The sequence below is a fragment of the Aspergillus pseudonomiae genome, assembly GCF_009193645.1.
Source record: "Aspergillus pseudonomiae strain CBS 119388 unplaced genomic scaffold BDV37scaffold_42, whole genome shotgun sequence".
NCBI classification, from domain to species: domain Eukaryota; kingdom Fungi; phylum Ascomycota; class Eurotiomycetes; order Eurotiales; family Aspergillaceae; genus Aspergillus; species Aspergillus pseudonomiae.
In genome coordinates, this window is record NW_022476034.1 from 237,380 (window position 1) to 256,873 (window position 19,494).

The 19,494-nt window shown below is 47.8% G+C and overlaps 5 protein-coding genes across 5 annotated transcripts; 1 reads left to right on the plus strand and 4 right to left on the minus strand.

Annotated features, from left to right (window-relative positions):
- Positions 1-48: 48 nt before the first annotated feature.
- BDV37DRAFT_272325 (uncharacterized protein) lies at positions 49-8,680 on the minus strand (the record flags this gene model as incomplete). The annotated part of the gene is made up of 10 exons (XM_032084854.1): positions 49-248; positions 304-596; positions 1,030-1,103; positions 1,153-2,766; positions 2,814-3,422; positions 4,000-4,086; positions 4,179-4,521; positions 4,582-6,503; positions 6,920-8,147; positions 8,214-8,680. The coding sequence occupies 10 exons, from the start codon at positions 8,678-8,680 to the stop codon at positions 49-51; spliced, it is 6,837 nt and encodes a 2,278-aa protein (XP_031940554.1).
- A 3,232-nt stretch (positions 8,681-11,912) lies between these two features.
- Positions 11,913-12,338, plus strand: BDV37DRAFT_284035 (uncharacterized protein; the record flags this gene model as incomplete). Its single annotated transcript, XM_032087425.1, has 1 exon — positions 11,913-12,338. One exon carries the CDS (start codon positions 11,913-11,915, stop codon positions 12,336-12,338), a length of 426 nt encoding a protein of 141 aa, XP_031940555.1.
- A 12-nt stretch (positions 12,339-12,350) lies between these two features.
- On the minus strand, positions 12,351-14,099 carry BDV37DRAFT_147549 (DUF1996 domain-containing protein). The gene is made up of 4 exons (XM_032078915.1): positions 13,520-14,099; positions 13,342-13,463; positions 13,105-13,285; positions 12,351-13,053 (listed from the first exon to the last, which is right to left on the minus strand). Exons 1-4 carry the CDS (start codon positions 14,000-14,002, stop codon positions 12,652-12,654), a joined length of 1,188 nt encoding a protein of 395 aa, XP_031940556.1. The 5' UTR covers positions 14,003-14,099; the 3' UTR covers positions 12,351-12,651.
- BDV37DRAFT_147529 (nucleotide-diphospho-sugar transferase) lies at positions 14,100-15,724 on the minus strand. Its single transcript, XM_032078914.1, has 3 exons — positions 15,046-15,724; positions 14,337-14,977; positions 14,100-14,284 (listed from the first exon to the last, which is right to left on the minus strand). The coding sequence occupies exons 1-3, from the start codon at positions 15,515-15,517 to the stop codon at positions 14,198-14,200; spliced, it is 1,200 nt and encodes a 399-aa protein (XP_031940557.1). The 5' UTR covers positions 15,518-15,724; the 3' UTR covers positions 14,100-14,197.
- On the minus strand, positions 15,530-18,681 carry BDV37DRAFT_147522 (repressor protein). Its single transcript, XM_032078913.1, has 2 exons — positions 16,159-18,681; positions 15,530-16,063 (listed from the first exon to the last, which is right to left on the minus strand). Exons 1-2 carry the CDS (start codon positions 18,322-18,324, stop codon positions 15,812-15,814), a joined length of 2,418 nt encoding a protein of 805 aa, XP_031940558.1. The 5' UTR covers positions 18,325-18,681; the 3' UTR covers positions 15,530-15,811.
- Between the last annotated feature and the right edge of the window lie 813 nt (positions 18,682-19,494).

Sequence of the window (19,494 nt, forward strand, 5' to 3'; positions counted from 1 at the left end):
AACGTTGCCTCAGCAATTGACAAGGAGGAATTCTGAAACTTAATACCATCACAGTTTCTTCGAGGCAAACCAGAAAGCAGTGAAGCAGCAGATATTGCCCGACCACCAAAAGAACGAACGAACAAAGCTCAGTTTGAGAGACTCGATGTACTTGTAGCAGAGCCCGAACGCCAGCCGTGACACCGCATACCATAGTCCAATGCGGTTGATTACATCATTAGACACACCCGCGTGAAGAGCGACAAGTACTAGGGGGATCAGTATGCATCTCGGTCAAATCACCATGTTGGGCAAGGACCATACTTGCGGCTACAAACAATGGGTAATGTTCTGCTGAATTGGCCATGCTGGCTTCCTGCCGCTTGAGTCGATTCAAGGTTTGCCGTGTGATCTTGCCTGATTGTACAGCGGCCTCTCCAAATTTGGCGAGGTCGTCACGAGGGGCCTGGTTGTGATCGATACCGAGCTTCAACTTCTCCCGCCGCGTGCTGAATAGGCCAAATGAGATGAGCCAGTTGGCCACCAGATAGGCCACGGCATGATTGGAGGCCTGCTCTCCGGGAGCAGCCTGAAGACCAAGAGTGGTCAGGACGGCCCTGGTGGTGTTAACATTGCAGCGAACTTGCAGCGTGGCATATATATTAATATAGAGCATTCCACACTCACGACATGCTGAGCATATACAACTTGGCTTCTATCAGAGTTTGGTTTCGGAAGGGTATCTGATATGATCAAGGGATGGGAGGAAGAGCGACCCTTATAATACCATGCTAAACGATCGGCGGGCCAAACACATCGATGACTCATCACCGAGAGCACGTGCATCAACTGTCAAGTAAACCATTGATGTGCGTTCTCAAAACCATTCAAAATCCTGTTAAAAAGTCCATATTCCATAGTTCCGGAAATCCGTAGTCCGCCGAGTCAAACAAATTACCAAAGTCAAGTGGCTGGTAGATGACTGTTAGTCCAACAAAGTAGATAGAGCGTAGGGCGAGGATATATATCCTTACTGAAACAGGAGCTGACTCGTAGGGAACCAACGCAGGATCAAACGGTATCTCAGAAGCCGCAGAGTTCATGCTAGGTGTTGAGGTATCCGGCTATATCTGTATTAGCAGGAGTCAGTGCATGAGACATAAAATAACATACCACAACGGGGCCTTCTTCTCTTCGGATATCGATCCATGCTTTTCCTCGAATCAGCCGTTCACAGTCCTTAATAGATTTTGCAGCCACCTGTTCGACCTTTCTTAGGGCATCCTCTCCATTCAGGCGCGCCTTGACGGAAGCAAGGGCCATTGCAAGGAAAATAAACGCCTTGCACCCTTTCCCCCGTGGCGAAATTCGGCTGCCAAAGGTGTCCAGCGTATGCTCCACAGCCCGGACTAAGACATCCTGCTGGGACCGTACCAAGTCATTCAGCGAACTTAGTGAACTAATCTGGCCAGATGGCTGTTTCGATGACGAGAACTCGGTAGCTTGAAGGGAAACTTCCACACAGACGGTGATCGCGGCGTGGAAAAACTCGTCGCGGAACATCCCCCCACTGAGCTGCCCTAGATGTGGACATGCCTGTGCCTCTGGGAGGCTAACAGCGGGAGCATCCAACTGAGAAAGCATTTCCAGAGATGACTCGAGACAGATCTTCCGTGAATAGGAAAATTTGGGCGACAATTGCACACTGAGGGAGAACGGACGATGAAGAACAAGTAAAAAGCGGACCATGATGAACACGAAGAACGACCTCGTGAACTGCAGGCTTTCAAGGGAAATGGATGTGGATGCGTTATCAGGGAACAAAGCCAAGACGTTATCCCGGTGCTGAACCAGTTGTTCACTCAGTCGCAATGCCTCGTCATAAGACAAAGTGAATTTCAAACCATTGACTAACTTCGCTATCCGAACACGCAACGACAACGACTGCGACAGCAGAACCTGGAAACTGCTGCGTGTCACCATTTCTGCGTCCTTCGGGATAACGTCCTCTGTCAGATCCTCCATTAGGTCATCATCGTCATAGTTTGACGGTGGGTCACAATCATATTCGTCTAAGTCGATTGAAGGAGGCATACCTCCGTCCAAGGCGGACTGTAGATCCAGCTCCAAGATGGTAGCCCATAGACGACGACGCATCTCAGCCCAAAACCTGGTCATCTTTGGAAAGCGCGCAGGGTTTCGGTGCAACCCTATCATCATAGCAGAGCGGATCAAAGAACCCGAGGAGATCCAGACAACGTCCCCATCTGTGGCGTCAGCCTGGCGTGCGAGGATCAAGATACACTGGATCTGCAGCATATTGAAGTCAATCGTCGAGCTAACATTAATGGATGAGATCCATGATTGTACTGCCATAATCCACCCTCCTGCCGCACTATGCAGAGTATCTTTCTCATTCAGTCTCGTTGATGGGCTAAAGAAGCAACTACTAGCAGCCATCACGGCCAGAAGTTTGGCAATAAAGGCCATATCAGTGGTTTCGGTACCAGCCCAGTATGTCTCATATTGCTTGAGAAATGTCGGAACGTGCAAGATTCGATATGTCGTCTCGAAGGTGGATAGATACAGGTTGACTAGCTCATCGGCGACTCTCCGATGCGGAAGCATCTCTTCCAGCGTGAAAGCTTTCTCACGGTATGCCCTCTGATGATCTTGCTTCTCTCGAGATAGCATTTCACCCCTGAACTTTTTCAATTTGAGATACTCCGGGCTTTTCGACTTCTTCTGCATGCGTCGGTCTTGGAAGTAGGAAGCCACGTCTTTGAACTGTAGCTATTTAGCACAGGAACTTTGTGCGACTCGTTGCTACTTACAAATGAGAATGATAGTGCTGAATGGCAACGCCCACAATATCTGGTCTTTCCATTTTTCCCCCTGAAACATGCTCGCCCTGGTAGATGCTTGACGTCCTCACTGAGTAGTAGAGACTCCGAGGTTATCCGGGGCCCGTAGTCCGACACAGACTCGCACGCCGAACTGTCCGGCGTTTGGATGGACCCAACTCTGGACAGAGCGCTTTCCAGCACTTGCACACGATGTCGGAGTTCTTGCACTTCCTCAGGGCGTCCTTTGGGCTTGGTGATTCGGTGTGTAGACTGATGCCGCGAGTCGAAGACGTAGAGTCCACCATGGCCTGGACTGGTGTGATTACTGGGCACATTGGCCCGGTCGGAAGCGGTGCGAATCGGTCGAGTCTCCAACGGCTGGCCCGGCGCGGGTCCGGAGTAAGCGCAGAGATCAGGGGTCTTTGACTTGACGCATTGCGAGCACGGTAATGCTCGATCGCACTTGAGCTTGCGACGTCTGCAAACAGTACAAGAAAGAGCCGGTCGGCGCCGTCGGGGTACTAGGATCGAGTCCGGTGATGTTGACGTTTGTTCGTTATGATTTCCTAATTGGCGATCTTCGTACATCTTGAGAATCTATCGTCTGACCATTTGTTGGTTCAAGTAGGAGATATCTCAATAACGAGGAGGGATATGCGTTAAGATATCGGTACCTAAGAGGGAGAATTGATACTCGGTGCCAAATCCAACACACATTCTCAGACTGATAACAATTCTGGTCATCAAGAAGAATCATTCTTCCCGATGGCCTGATCATCTATTATGAAGTCACGATCGGAGCAAAATCCACCTTCGGCCTTACGCTTTTGGGCCAAACTCGGAGATAAGCGGCTCGGGAAATTCTACTCGAGTAACCATCACCGACTTCCGGTTACTTCCAACCTTAGGCATTCCATACCGATGCCTGAACCGCAATACACTTCGTATATAAGTTGTGACGATGACATTGCTCGAGCATGATCCATCCGGACAAACCCTATGGCTTCGTGACGAGGTTTCAGGATTCGTTCCAGGAGGTTCTAGCCTCTTCCGCTGTTTGATATTTTGTTTATATACTTCACTGTATCAATAAATACAGGTAACTTGGTCAAATAGCTTATTTACGCCTCCAGAAAGGCTTCATCACCGATCGCACATAAACAAGAACATAGACCATCAAATAGTTCGAGATCACGAATGCAAAGAAAATTCCGAAATAGGGCCAAATCTTCGACGAGTCTAGGCCAAGGCCAGACAGATACTAGACAGTATCGTTAGTTTGACAGATATATTGAATCGACCATTATTGCCATCCACCCAAACAAAGAAGTCAAAAAAAACAGGACCACTTACATCATCTCCATAGCTATACTTGCAATATCCGCATTTGCTTGTGTCATCTGGATTGGAGAGGTAGCCTACGCCATGCTCTGCAAGCCACGGGCCTGCATACTCTCCGCAAGTCATGTTCGGTGGGCTTTCAAAAATCGTTAATTCGCTGCTGTCGCAAATGACGGGCATGCCACGTAGGACAGCCGTTAGGACACCGCCGATCCAATAAGTGAATGGCGTGGCATAGTACATGGTGTACTTCCAGAACACGGGCATGTTATCGTGGGGTTGGAGGATACCGTTGAACAGCTCGCACATGATGATAAAGAATGGCATGAGGGTCGCAGCCACCATAGAGTCAGCGCTGTAGCCGTCTGTCAGCATGGAGTGTACGTATAATTATCCCTGTTGGAAGCAAGCTCACCTCAGCGCTGCGATCCATTGACCCCAAGACGTCGCGAACAGAAAGAACAAGAAGAACATCAAGAAACTATATCCGGCAGCAAATCCCAAAGGGAGTCCGACAATGAAATAATAGAGCACATAGAATATCACGGCGCTAATTATGGCGTACGGGATCTCAGATACAATTTGTGCTGTACAGAAGGCAACCCATCCGTAGACACCGCTAGGATCTTCGCGTGCCTTCCATATCTCACGATTCATGATAAACCGCATAGAGATGGCGTTGATGAACTCAGGTACCAGCATAAGAACCAAGAAGCATGAGAAGGCCTTCGATTGCAGGTCGGTTGAGCTGTTCCCAATCTGTAGGTAAGTGAGACCGTTAATCAGGGCGTGTAGGAACGACGCATAGAGCCGGGAGTAAGGATACTCTGGGCTTCGCCAGTACTGCCGCAAAGTACGCTTGGTCAAAAGGCCTACCTGGCGATAAAGTGGCGGAGTGGAGATTCTTTTTGAATCTTGGAAGACGTCGGCCTTAACTCCCTTACTCCTGATGTCGCATATGTCTTTCTTGACCAGATCGGCTTCCTTGGATCGGTTCCATACGTCAGCCCAGTTGACTTGGTGTGTGGTGTCTTTCATGCCCCCTACGACAACTTCGATCAAATAGTCTGCCGCATTGGTCACATTCTCCGGCTTGTGCCCATGCTTGGAGAAATACTCAAAGATTGAACAGCCGGACTGCCCTACTTCCCCAAAGTAGTAGGTACTTCCACCAGGACTGAGAGCCAAGACGCGATCAAACTCCTCGAACTGCTGCTGGTTTGCTTGGTGAATGGTACAAAGAATAGCCAGTCCCTGGTCTGCCAACCGTCTCAACAAAGCAACAATACTAGAAGCACCCTGGCTATCGAGTCCGCTTGTCGGCTCATCCAGGAAAAGTAGCAACTCAGGCCTCGCGCAAAGCTCTACTCCAATAGTAACACGCTTCTTCTTTTCGATATCTAATGATCCGATGAGGGCGTTCTGCAACTCGATCAATTCAAGTGTCTCGATGACCGTGTTTACGTATGAGAGCTTTTCTTCATCGGGCACTTCAGGGTTCTGGCGCAGCAGCGCTGAAAATTCAAACGCCTCACGGACAGTGCTGCTCTCATCATGAATATCCATTTGCTGGCAGTATCCGATCTGACGGTTGAAAGACTCATCAACAGCATGTCCGTCGACGTACATTGTACCCGTCAACTTTCCAGAATTTGGTCGCCGAGTCAGGGCAGTCAACACTGTAGTCGTTAGCAAGGGAACACGGAAAGGAGTGAACAGAGCCTTACGAGTTGATTTTCCCGCTCCAGAGGCGCCCACCAGAGCCGTCAGGGTTCCGGGCTTGCAGTAGCCACTGACTCCATTGAGCAGCTTTCGCGTCTCTTTCCCGACTTGGACAAACAGCTCCAAATTATCCCAAGTAAATGTGGACATTGTTCCGGTGATGGCTTGGCCAGGCTTTTCACTAGTGTTTGCTGAATCAGGCATGGTTGCATCGCGTTGGACAGGGTTGCTTTCTTCATCCGATCCTTCCCTGTGGGTTCGTCTTGAACTTCTCCGCGACTTCTTATACTGTATGGGGCCCGCACTGTCCGGTTCCCATTCCATGATCTCACTTAACCAGCAAGTACAGGCGATGTAAACCACAGTGAAGAGGCACAATATTCCAAAGTTGCGCCAGACATGACCAAAAGAAAAGCCGTATTGCGCTGCTAAGTAGTCGTCACCATTCACGACAGTCGTTCCGATCTGACTTCCTGCATAACCGCAAGTCTGATATGCAATGTTGGTGTAGTTGGCACCGGAAGGGACAACAGATTCTGGTGAGCAAGTGAAGTTGGTATTGTGAAATTCTGCTGCCATCGTTGCCTCGTAGGTATAAAGAGCTGGAGTGGTATACTGAAGAATGGCATGAGCATCGAGCAGAACAAGGGATCCTTGTAGAATTCTTACCGCTATCCATCCAACCCAAGGAACGTCTTCAATCATCCTATCTACCGAGAGGACATAACCACCAAAAACTATGCAGAACAGCACGGATACGCCACAGTATCGCAAAGCAACTTCAAAGTTGGAAGACGCGGCGGCGAACAATCGGAACTGGGCCGTTAAACAGATGGTACATAGATAGATGAATAAGAAGTCAATCCAAAAAGCTCCGGCCTGGTTGAACGGTTAGTGAGAATTTTCATACTAGATACAGAGGAGCAACCTACATCGGATTTCAAGCCAGATAAAAAGTAAACCACGATCAGATAAAGAAACGTGAGCACTGCTGCTATGAGGAAATCCGTAATAACCCTGGCCAAACATACAGCACTGGGTCGAACAAACGCAAACTTCTTTTGACGGCTGAGAATATCCCGCCCTTGCATCGCTTCTTCCAGTTCGGACATCTGGAGCCATGCGAGCAGAATGGAGGAGTAGAAAATGACTCCTCCTCGAGAATACATCCCTGCGGTAGTCTGCGGCTGGTTATAGAACATAGAACCGACCAGCAACCCGTAGACAACAGATGATATTATTTTGATATACAAAGGAGACATATGTCCCCGGATCTGCCAGAGCTGTCGCTTTGCACAAAGCACCACCTGTCGGAACACGGAGATCGTATACGGGGACTTAGGCGAAACAAAACGGGACTTGTCTGTTTGTATGGCCTTCTTGAAGTCTTCCAGACTTCCATCGTCTGAGTCGGTCTGCGAGCATCGAACACTTTTTCCGCCAAGGCATTGATCCTCGTACTGCTGTACATCACACTGGACCTTATGGTAGGCTGGGCTTTTGCGGAATGTTTCCTCCAGCTCAATGGGGCCTTTGGGGGCTCGGTGCTCCCAACCAGGTCGGAATCTGCGTCTCTCAGGAACTGTGATGCTCGTTAAGAAGTCCGAGATTGTCTGCATTTCCGCGCACTCGTAACCCAAGTCTTCAAAGTAACGCTTTGCTTCCCGAGCTGGGCCTTGGAAGAGCATGCGCCCTTCGTCAATCAGAAGAACCTTATCAACCAGGTCGTAAATGGCATCCGATGCTTGATACAGTGTCATTAGCGTAGCTTTGCCGCATGTATCAGTCATAATTCGGAGACTACGAGCATAGTCCAGGGCGGATGAAGCGTCAAGTCCCCTGGTGGAATTATCCCAGCATGAAACAGAAGAATCCGTTGCGAGGGACTCAATGATTGAGATACGCTTGCGTTCCCCACCAGAAACACCTCGAATGTATTCGTTACCGACCAATGTATTCATCGTGTGAGACATGCCAAACACGCGGCCGTAGATCTCAAGGTAACGAGAGATCCGGTCTTGGTATCTCTGGGGTGTCTTACTCTGGAGCGCAAATTCCAGCGTCTGTTGCACCGTGAGTGTAGGAAAATGTACATCGTCCTCTGGGACATAGGCCACCTGGCCACGATAGTGCTTTTTGACCTCTTCTAGGCTGAGACCAGAGTAGTCCAACGACCCTGTCACTCCGAGGAACGAAGAGTGATGGCCCGCAATTGTTCGTAGAAATGTCGAGCAACCAGCTCCCGGTCGTCCCAGCACCCTGTTGAGTCGTCAGTCTGAGAACATCTTCGTTGGTACATGGCTCTATAAGCGTAGATGTACTTACAGCATGATCTCACCACTTCGAACGGCACCTGAAAAATCACGAATCAACGGACGTCCGCTCTGAGGTTCCTTTTTAGAAAGCCAGGGCTGGATCGTCCACTCATAGACATCCTGAAATGTCAATGTGCGCCAGAGTGCCGTTCCCAAAGTCTTAACATCGGTGTGCTCCTCACCATCCCCCCATGTCGACAGCGATTGAAAGCAAACTCCAAGATTCGACTTTTTCCGGCCCGCTTGCAACTCTGCTTCTAAAAACTTGTCAAAGGAAGAGTGCGGCTCCGAATAAGCTTGTTGGGGGCTATGATGGCTAATCTCAGTCAAGGTCCGACGGATCTCCGCGATGGCATCCTCATCGTCGTGAGACAAGTATACCCGAGGAGAGGACAGTGTATCTGATGGACTCTCAGCTTCATGGTTGGCAGCTAGGGAGGTGCTCCCATGTGGGTGAGCGTGGAGATGGGCCGGCATGGTAAATCCACAGCCCTTCTTTAGCCTGGTGGCCCGCAAGATAAGTCTGATGTAGAGAGATCAGCTTGATGTATCTATCCTCAACCATCGCACACAAAGACAGATTTATATACCAGTCGGTGTGGCTAGACTGCAGGCAGCACTAGTTTACAGGTCTTGTGTGCTGGATTAAAGAGGAAGCCAAGCTTCACTGTCCCAAGGCTATTGGACGTCATATAAGACAGTTTCTGTGGTTTTTGTAGGTATAATGGTGCAAAGAGATTCGACGATCATCTCTCGAAGGGCCCACCACTTTCGGTGTCGCAAAAGAAAATTACTCGCATCGTATGGCTATAGAAGGGTTGATTGGCCAGTAAGGCCCGAGAAGGCAAAAGCTCGGCATCTGGACTACTAGGATAGAGGGAATTTTCCGAATGGGGCAGTTGTCTAGAGTGGATGAATGAATCATGGGTGCTAGGAACCTGGAATTTTCCCCTAGCGTTCCAGACTTCTCCAGTTAAGCTAAAAGGGCAGCCAAGATGCAGTGCGTATCTTGAGCCCCACCTCTCCACTAGTATCTTCTAAGAGAAGGAGTAGGATACTCCATACCGAGTCTTAGGCTATACCCCGGGATCAACGTAAATATGCTCTACTAGTATGATTGGATAGATAGACATCGGTTGCTTTGCTGTACAGAGAGTACATACATGTCCGTATTCGTAGTATTCGTCGCTGCCAGTAGTACAGCGTACTACTGGTAGTTAACCTAGGGCTACGTAGCAGCACGTTCTCCAATCGAATTCTTACCACCCAATTGGTGGGTTTTTTTTTTGTTTAACCTGAACGGGATTGGACGTCAGGTGGCCACCAGCCTTTACCCTTTACGGGTAATCTTTCGCCCAGATGGATCCCAATCCAGATTCTTCATTTCTTCTACAGCCGAAACTAATCAAAGGAAAAAATAAATCAAAGAGGGAGAGAGAATAATATCCTCATCTTGAAATGAGTCATCTTTATTAGCAAGTAATTTTCTTTTTGAACAGTGGTCGATATCATTAGTCCACATATCATAATTGTTTTGCTTCAGTGCTCATCAATAACCACGATACTATACTAATTGATTATACCGCCAAGTAACTCCATATATACATTCTATATGATCCCCACTCACGGCATGGTGTAAAAGTAACTGGATATATCACAAGTCCTAAGTTCATATCTACTTCTTCAGTAACATATACATCTCCCTGTACGGAGCTGCTTTGCTCTGAACTAGCCGCGATGGACGTATCTAACAACTTCAACCCCGTATAGATGCTACGTACATAATCAATAACATATTGTGCTGTCCATAATCATCAGTCACAGCAGAGTCTCGGTCATATATTACCTCCCAGTTTCGCAACTGCTTTGTTGGCCTCAACAGCTATTTCCCAAGCTAAAACTCTCCCTCGATGCATTAACTCAATCAATATCCGAGTCTATTACTCGTCCGTCTCATGGGCAATCATGCCTTGTCTGCTACACTGTCTGATACTTGGCAGTCAGACGGGCCAAAGTACAACTGCCATGAAACACACATTAATAGATAATTTCCAACTCTGTGCTAATTCGAAGCTACTTCAATAGTGTACCAAAGACACAAATCAACAGGCTACTTATGTGTAGATTAACTATCATAAATACCCATGCAACCACAGAATAGTGGGAAAATATATTGATCTGGTTAGTTAAAATATCAATACAACATCGCCAAAGAACTAAAATTTTCTGGTTGTACATGTCTCAATTTACTACATTATCATATTCTACGCTTCTTATAATTTTCGATAGGTTACACATGGCCTCAAGATTTATTGTAATATTGTTGATACATTATATTTAGTCAAGAACCCTACCAACCCTACAAAATATATAGAATACCCCCTACGCTCTATGAATAAAGTGTCGGTGTATCCATGCGTTACGAAGTATGATAAAGGGCAGGGGTCAACGGAACCGGGCTTTTGCATAGCCCATATCTTACCAGCCAGTCCACCTATATTGGAATACACACATGAAAACACAAGCTAAACAGAATGGCACAGACTTGTATCAAAATTGCCTAACAAAAGTGAACCAATCTCTATTTCTCAGGGAATCATCAATCTGTAAAATCCAAAGCATTGTATGCATCAAACAATTTCATAGCAGTCAGAACCCTGAGAAATTTGTGGTCTCCATAGAGCTACAGACTGAGGTCTTGGAGTTCTTGATTCATTAACCAAGGCGCAATCTACTAAACACTATCATTATAGACTCTTCGCACAGGATCTAACTCACGGATAGGTTCATGATCTATATGACACAGTCAGATAGGAGATTAACTACCTTCCTAACCAGTGAACAATCGAGTTATATCTAATACTAAAATTTATTACTATATATCTCAATCGCTATGTTGAGCCATAGTCATAGAGACCAATCGGTCGAAATAAACGCAGGAGTGAAAGTTGTACACTTTGCCAGACAACGCGTTATATAGAGACGGCATACAGCTTGACAAGTCATTTTCATCTCCCATTCTAGTACTATGGTTTCCGGGCCACAAATACGGGGCGGAACTCTGGCTCAACCAAAGCCACCCTATACAAGCGTTGTCTCAGGTTTTAGTTTATCTTTAACCCTTTTATGTTTTTGTGCTCTATGTGATGAAGCAGCTCTTTTTCTAAAATGCGCAAAACCATAAATGACATGCCATGACCCTCCTCGGTACTAAGATTTTGACGATAACCAAAATTTGCAGCTGACTATGAGGCCTTTCTTGTTGAAGCTCGAGTAGTCACACATGAAGTACGCCTTTACGTCTTAGTGAGCCACAAACTTTCCAATGGCGCAAGCGATGGGGTCTGTATGTCCCAATTTGTAGTGAAACAGGTCTTAATCTTTGTGCTTGACTGCCGATGTTTTCTCTTTTCTAAGACTGGCCATAGATCGGTCTTGATTATCCGTAGTGTGGTTAGAGTGAACTCATATAATGTGTACTGTGTATACAGTTATATACGAAAACACGCTATACCTATTTTGGTTATCCGCTGGCTCCACTGGCATCACGGGTTATGATTCATGTGTGTTGGGATAAGAACCCGCCCTCGCCTACCAACAACATCAGGAAATTGTAGGGATTACCCTACTAGTCACGATGATACCGATATGTTCCCTCCGAGGCCTTTAGACTTTGAAATTAATCAAGAGAAAAGAAACACTTCTAACAATGCTATACAACGCCCTCATCCGCACCCACCACATTACCTCCCGCAAGAAGGTTGCTGCGCTGAAACAAGCTGCATCCGCTCACGATTGCTTTGCACTCCTTCGCTCTGGTGGCATTCCTGGAATCATGTATGTTGAATCAAACGAGAAAAATGCTGTTGAGGCATGGGTGAGCGTGGTACGCAATCTGAGATATAAGGATTTCCAGCTTGTGGCTAGGCCTGGACTTCTAGAGAAAGATCTTCAGAATCGGAATGAGAACGGGAAACAGCAGGGCGCTAAGAAAAGTAATGGACAACAAGAGCAAGGTGGGAGGGATTCTGTCGCTGGTCTAGAAGAGGTCGAGACAGTCAAGGAGTTCGGAAGTATAATGGAAGATCGCGGTGTTTGGAGATGGTGGAGGAAGGGGATGGGATATGTGAATTGATTGGCGATTTAGACTGTGCTATTGGGGCTAAAACTCATTAATAATCTACAGCACATATTCTGCACAGCTCTGGCGAGTGATGTGGCCTGGATTGAAGCAATCTACTTGTTCTCATACAGCCTGGGATGCCCGAAGAGCGATCACAACGCAGGTGCATAGGGTTAGTGGATTCATACGACCAGTTGCGCTGCCCAGTATGGATCTTCGGGATGTGTTATTGCATTATCAACCAAGATCTCCTCTTTCAAAGCATGCAATGGTCTTGAAGCTATTTGCAGGAGGTCAAGCAGAGACCTCAGTGTCACCTCAGTCACTACCGCCCGTGTGATCCTGTTATCGGATTATTCCCTGGTAATTTGGCAAGTGGCCCATGCTGGCCCAATTGCTCCAACGGTGGAGGTGCATCCAAAGAATGTGCGATTGGAGTCAGTGCCCTTGTTTGGTTGTTTGTGATCGAACATTCCGGATCGTTTAGCCCCTCCAGGCCCGTACATGTCGCCATAGCGTTCTGCAGTGCGCTCTGGTCTGTCCAGCCGTTGATAAAGTCTCCATGCAGACCATATCCTGTTGGATCGCCCATAGCGTACACCCAATTCTCATAGTCAGGAAAGGGTTTCGTGTTAAAGAAGAATTCCATAAATATCGAATACACAGCCACCGGATGGGTCTCCGGGCAAACACCCTGATTATAATCCCCAACCGCGGGATAGGCCATCTAATTCAACATCAGGCTAGAACATGTCATAATCGTCGATGCTTTACTCACGTGGCTCTGATGGTCTGGACTATCGAGAGCTTTTCCATCCCAGCATGAGGGGAAAAACACTTGCGATCTCAATTTCAGACATGGTTGCTGGGGAAGATGTTTTGTTTCGCTTGAAGTCCCATCATCCTTCATACACATATGGGAGATGGCCCGCTGTGCGAAGTTCGTCTCGTTATACGTTCTATGACAGCATCAGCCCTGCTGCACCTTGAATGACTCGCTCCAAAAACCTCTTACCGGAGAAATAAATCTCCAGCAACGATGCGCAGGCCGGGGGGTGGCGCCAGCGGGTATTCTGTACCATCGCAAGATGTTGCGTTGGGGGAATAATCGCATGCTCTGTTGAAATAATATATTGCCTGGTTTGCTATGTCAGGTGCCGTCCGGATATTCTTCATTACTGTTTATAACATACGCTGTTCTCAAATTCGATTGTTTCAAACCCATCTCGCGTCTGATGATATAATTGTGGAATCCAGTAATTGCTCCGGTCTATCGCAACCTCACAGGTTGTGTCGTTGGCATTTTTAGCAGTCTCGGTTGTCATCAGCCTCTGAAAAGCTGTGCCCCCTACAACGACGTGCGTGTGTGAGGAAGGCTTTCCCGGAGATATAATCGGATCAGACCGTTGTGTTGTCAATGGTAAACAGCTGAAAGTGAATAGGCTGTCTGTCGGACCAGAAGTACTCGCAGCTGACTGGCATAATGCGAGCGACAAGATCGCTGCGATGCCACATCTTTTGCAGCCCGTTAATGCCATCATGGTATAGGTGAAGATATGGCGAGGATGGCAAGAGTTTGTTTGTTGTTTCTCAAACTGAAGCAGTTGCCCCTCCTTTCCCTTATGTGTCATCTTCAGGCATGTTTGTTGGATACCGAAGCCCAAATATGCTCTCATGCCAGTTGAAACCTTGATACCCACCCAGTTTAACAAGAATGAGGTGAGGTCGGTTGAGAATGCACGTGTCCCCTAAATGCAGGGTGAATTCTCCGGTGATTTATTATAATAAAATGGGACAGTCTATATGATTTACATGTAATGCTAGCCCGTGTGTAAACCCAGGAACGCCGGTCATACTCCATCGAATATGCATTATACAGGTTCATTTGAGCTAGAAGGCTCAGAATGCTCTCTTGGAGGCCAATCAGGGGCCGGATAACTCAGAAGCTTGCAGACGTCCTAATGGCTCTGTTAATAAAGTCGTATGCCGATGGAAAGGTGCAACACAAACCTTTCGCCGCCGTCGGAAGTCATGATAGATACTCTTCCACACCTCTCGATCACGGCACCCACTTTCTTGGGGTGTGCCAGGGTTGTGTTTACACTTGGGCAACATTTCAGCCAGCAACTTCTGCGGCCACAGTACCCACGGTTTAGGCAAAGGCCAATCTGAAAAATGCACAAGCTTGGCTTCTGCTAGCGCTTTATCCGGATCCCAGACCTCATAGTCATTTCCCAGGAAATTTCTGTGATCCTCAGTGCGGAATTCGCCACTCACTAAGCCATACTGGCGATGTGGAAGCACGGTGGCGGAATCGGCATAACGTTCGTTCAATAACTCCATATCGTATCGATGTGTCGATGATGCATTGACCGTTTTCTGTCCGTATATAGCCGGAAGCGCCGTCTCCATCAGAGCATTATATTCATTGTAGGACGGTTCGATTACAATCAGCAGAGACGACAGTTGTTTGGTATCCGGAAGCTCCCAATACGCCCGTGGCATCGCAACCTTGGTCGGAGGAAGGAAAAATAGCTCATCCATGTTCTGCAGAACGTTGGCATCGGAGTCGAGGTGGATTATCCGATCGTACTCGCTCTCGCCGAAGGCAAGCAATTTAGAGATACTTTTATCCCATGATTCTCCAGATCCTGTCAAGGAATATAAATCTTATTAGCCCTTGCTTTTACCTCGTTGGTTTTTTGCTGCCACAACACACCTGCCCCCGGTTTGATAGTCTCCAAGCTGATGGGGATCAGCATCACATTGTATTTATCTCTTGCCATCGCCAACAACTGGCTATCCCTATCACGCTCGCTTTCGACACTGACATCCCAATCTTCAGGGAAGAATAATACCCGTTGTGCCCGACTTCCTAGCCGTTGCAAGGCTTCGAATACCATGAGGGCGTTGCACAGATAGGCGCTAGAGGTCGCATACTGGCTGTAGGCATAACGGGACCAGTCCACCAAATCGTAATTTATGTGAGGCAGGGCCGGAGGCGGGGGACGCTCCCGCCGGAGCCATAAAATAAAAAGGACGAGGAAGGCGAAAACCACCCATGTCCGAATGCGTCTAAGTTGCCGTTTGGCGATTGCCAGGCATGGTTCGTCAGGGATATCGAAGAAGTCATCTTCGGAGGATTGGGAGCCTCTGCGGTGAGGGAGTCTCGGCACCTTCTTAATTGCCATTTTTAGTGGTGCAGTTGAGCAAAACAGGGAGCCATTGCTGGATTCAGATGCAAAGGTCGCATATACTCCAAGGAGACGTTTGGACGCGCGTCCGTAGTTGTCTGTTGAATTGACGGATCGCAGTCCACATTGGCGCACGTGATCGCTGCGATCCGGGGATTGAACACAGTTTTGTCTTAAATATTGTAGTTTTATCCGTGTACAGTCTATGGTTCTGTATTACAAAATACATATTCATACATTCGATGGGCAATGCATGCCACGCCTCTTCACTGCCTCTTCACTTACCGCGCGCTACTGGACCCCGTCAAGTCGCGCTTGAATTGTTTCCTCGTCAAATTGTCCGTGCTCCCCGACATAATTGCGAAGTGCTTCCAGAGTCATCAATCGCCGTGGCGCTTTCCGTCCAGTCAGCAGCTCAAACTGAGCGATGGCCTGCTCAATAACGTTGTCGAGCCCATCTACCAGAACCCATGGCCGTCCAGTTTCACTGCGGAAACGACGCATTTGACGTAAGAGTGGGGTTTCCAAGGGTTTGTATGCAAACTATGTCCAGGATCAATATCAATCAGTAATTATTAGAGTTGCAGAGGGGTGGAAGAGGAGAATGATGGAGAATGAGGAGGGAGAGGAAGACCAACCTCTAAGACCACCCCACCAGTAGGACTCTCAAGCCATTGCATCGGCATCTCGAAGTTTGCTGGAGGTTCATCTTGGTCCGGGTCGGCAGGTACACAAGACGCAATCAAACATGGATGACAAGTATCTGACGGCCACTCATCTTGCAATGACTTCAGCACATGCACCACTTTTGTAGAGCCAACCTGCGATGCAGCCCATGAATTAAAGTGACGGGCTACATTCTCGGCGCGGGACAAGGTGCGGTTGTATATAAAGATCTTTCGGCATCCTAGACGAAGCATGGCATAAATGGCAGCACGCCCCATGCCGCCCGCTCCAATTACCAGCCCAGTCGTCTTCAACGGACTAATGGCATTACGCGGCGAAAGGTTGCGATTCATGCAGGTCATGATTCCCACCCAGTCGGTATTCTCACCGTACCAGCCCAGCACGGGCCCCGCCTGATTGCGACGGCTAGCCTGCTCTTGTAGAGGGAACATCGTCCCATCGGCGCGCGCCCGCAAAGGCATAATCGTGTTAATCGCTCCAATTGCCTCTGCATGTCGACTTTTCGAGGAGAGCTTCTGGAAAATTTGCACCCTCCATGGTTGGACAACACTAGCACCACCAAAATGCGGATCTCGGCCCAGTTTGTCTAAAGCCGTGAGAGAGGGAGATTCGGGAATACTGTAGGTGTGGCTCATGCCACAGTGGTGGAAAGCAGCATTGTACATAGCTGGTGAGAGACTGTAGGCCACACTAGCCCCAAGAATATAAAACTGCAGAGGATCCAGCACATAACTTTGAAATAACGCCTGTACCGCATCGCGTGAAGTAATCAGAGGATCTGTTCTATTGCCCGTGGGGCGCTTAATCGCCGGGTGAGTGACCGAGGTGAGTGTTGAATTGAACACCTGGGATGTTCGTCCAAGGCTGCCTACGTTGTAGGCGATGATAGGCAGATGCTCGCCCGGTAGAGACTGGATTTTGTTTATAAATTTGGCGACAGCCGCGTTATCTTCGCGCTCCGTTGCTACTCTGAGAATGCGAACCAGTTGAAAACCGAGCTTCTCGGCTTCAAGGTAGAGAGACAGGCACGATTCGTCGTCCCACATTACACTGGACGAGGGTTTGAATATATGCTGGCCAATGATCTTGGTCATACCCCTATTACGACAGGTTTCGGCCAACAATGATTTGTCTTGGTCGAGGTCTATCGCCAGGTATTCTACCGCTAGTCGCAAGCCGTGTTCCGCAATCTCGAAATAGAGGCTGCGCAGCTGTGCCGGGGAGAGCGTACCATTGTCAATTCCGGATGTCGAAGCGTCGATTGAGAAGATAATCGGGATGCGAGCACTCCTGCGAAGTAAAGAAATCTGCTTGCTCACAGTACTCGCCATCTCTGTATCCCAACGATCCACACACAGCTCAATGGCGTCTCCTCCTGATTCTAGCTCGCACAAATCAACTCCCTCCTGAAGCATTTCAGAGGATCGAATGAGGATAGCATGTGTAAAGGAACGGTTTTCAGGAGGGGTTTCCAGTAGTACGAAGGGGGAGTCGTAACTCGAATGGTTGACATCTGCACCAGTGATAAAACGTACAAATCGAGTGAAGTCCTCTTTGGCTTCTTTGAGCTTGAACGAATACCCAGCTGATCGACGGTCGGGTGTTACTTCGTCGAGTTGAGCTAACATGCTGGAACGGTCCTCAATATTATAGAACTCAAAATTCGAGCACATACGATGCAGGGGGTCTCCTTCACAAAGCAATTTAACAGCTTGATCTTCCAATCCTAGGAGAGTTTGAATGCGGAACATATCACGAACCACATACACCACAGGATTGGTCGCTGAATACAGACGAAGGTACTCCTGCACAGGACGAGTAAGACTCCCCAGACCGCATTCGATTACGCAGCGCGATCGATGTTTGTCGAGCATCATCTTAAGAACCTCGATATCACGCTTCTGGAACTCCTGGCTCCCAAAGCGCTTAAGGTACTCATGTCGCGTGAGCCCAGTAACCTGCTTGAAATAGTGATCCTCGGTGATGAACCGTCTTTTCAACGCCGCTGCCGCAACAAAGCCCAACGAACGCTTTCCACAACCTCGGATCCCAACCAGTACTAAGGAAGCATCAGGATTGAGGTTACGGTGACACTTGTGGCCTAGGGATTGAGACATCGTGCCGACAGATGATGCCTGTTGGGCTTATGTATTTGTTGGTAGACTAAATTAGGAACTCACTGGACGATGAACTGTAAGCGGACGTGTGGCAACCGTAACTATTTTCAACGAACAATCATAGCGGAACCATGATTCGGCTGGGGAGCAGGTTGGCTTAAGATGGTGTGACCTGAATCCACTACACGAGCTGGATAACGAGATAAGGATGTAGTAGATAATCGGGGCGCATGTGCCTTGAGACGATGCAGCAACTCACAGTGAGCATGCTGTGACTGTGAAAGGAGCCCGTTGCACAGGTGCAGTAGTTGGTGGATATAGCAACTCCAAAGATTACTCAGTTAGCACTAAGATCGGTCTAAGTGATCGGGTATATCGATACTGATGCGGCAGAGTGTAGAGGTCTGTCGAATGCCACCGCCTTCCCCCAGAACTCCCGGCAAAGGTCTTAGCCGCATCACTCAGAACTCAGTTTTCGAGCTGAATTGAGTATGTGGCTAAAAGTCCTGAGGTCCAAGGTGCTATTAATCCGATCTCGAGACCTCGAATGGGAACGGCACCATACTCGTAATTTTTCTTTTTCGTTCTCGATAAATAGCTTGAATAATTTGGATTCATTCTTAGGTATATTCTATTTTGAGAACTGCACATCTCGCTCGCGATATTCTTAATTTGGTGGGCTTCCAATGCCTATTATTCAAATCCAGACAGATGATTACCGATTCGGGATGCCGTGGCTGTGTTGAGTTTAAATCCTCCTGCTCTATATCGATCGCTTATTTCGTATAGTACTACTCCGTAGACAACAACCTGAGTTGTGGGGATTTGGAATCTCCACCACTTATACGGAGTACTCCGTATATAGTACCATCCGGACGAGAAAGATCACCGATTATCGGCAGTTGGTGCGGTCCTTCCTGGTGCAGGACAATCGGAACAGTTCCCCGGATAATGTGGCGAAATGTGAGCTTGACTAGGGAACATTCCAAGACTGTCGTTTTCATTATCGGTAGAGAGAAAGAATCAGTAAGGATACCCAACCCATGAGTGAGGTCCTGTTTTTTTTTTTTTCATTTTTTATTTTGTATTTATTGAATCTTTATTTTTATTTTTTATTTTATTTTATTTTTTTTTTTGGTCTTTCTTTTTTTTTTATGTGGGGAAAAGAGT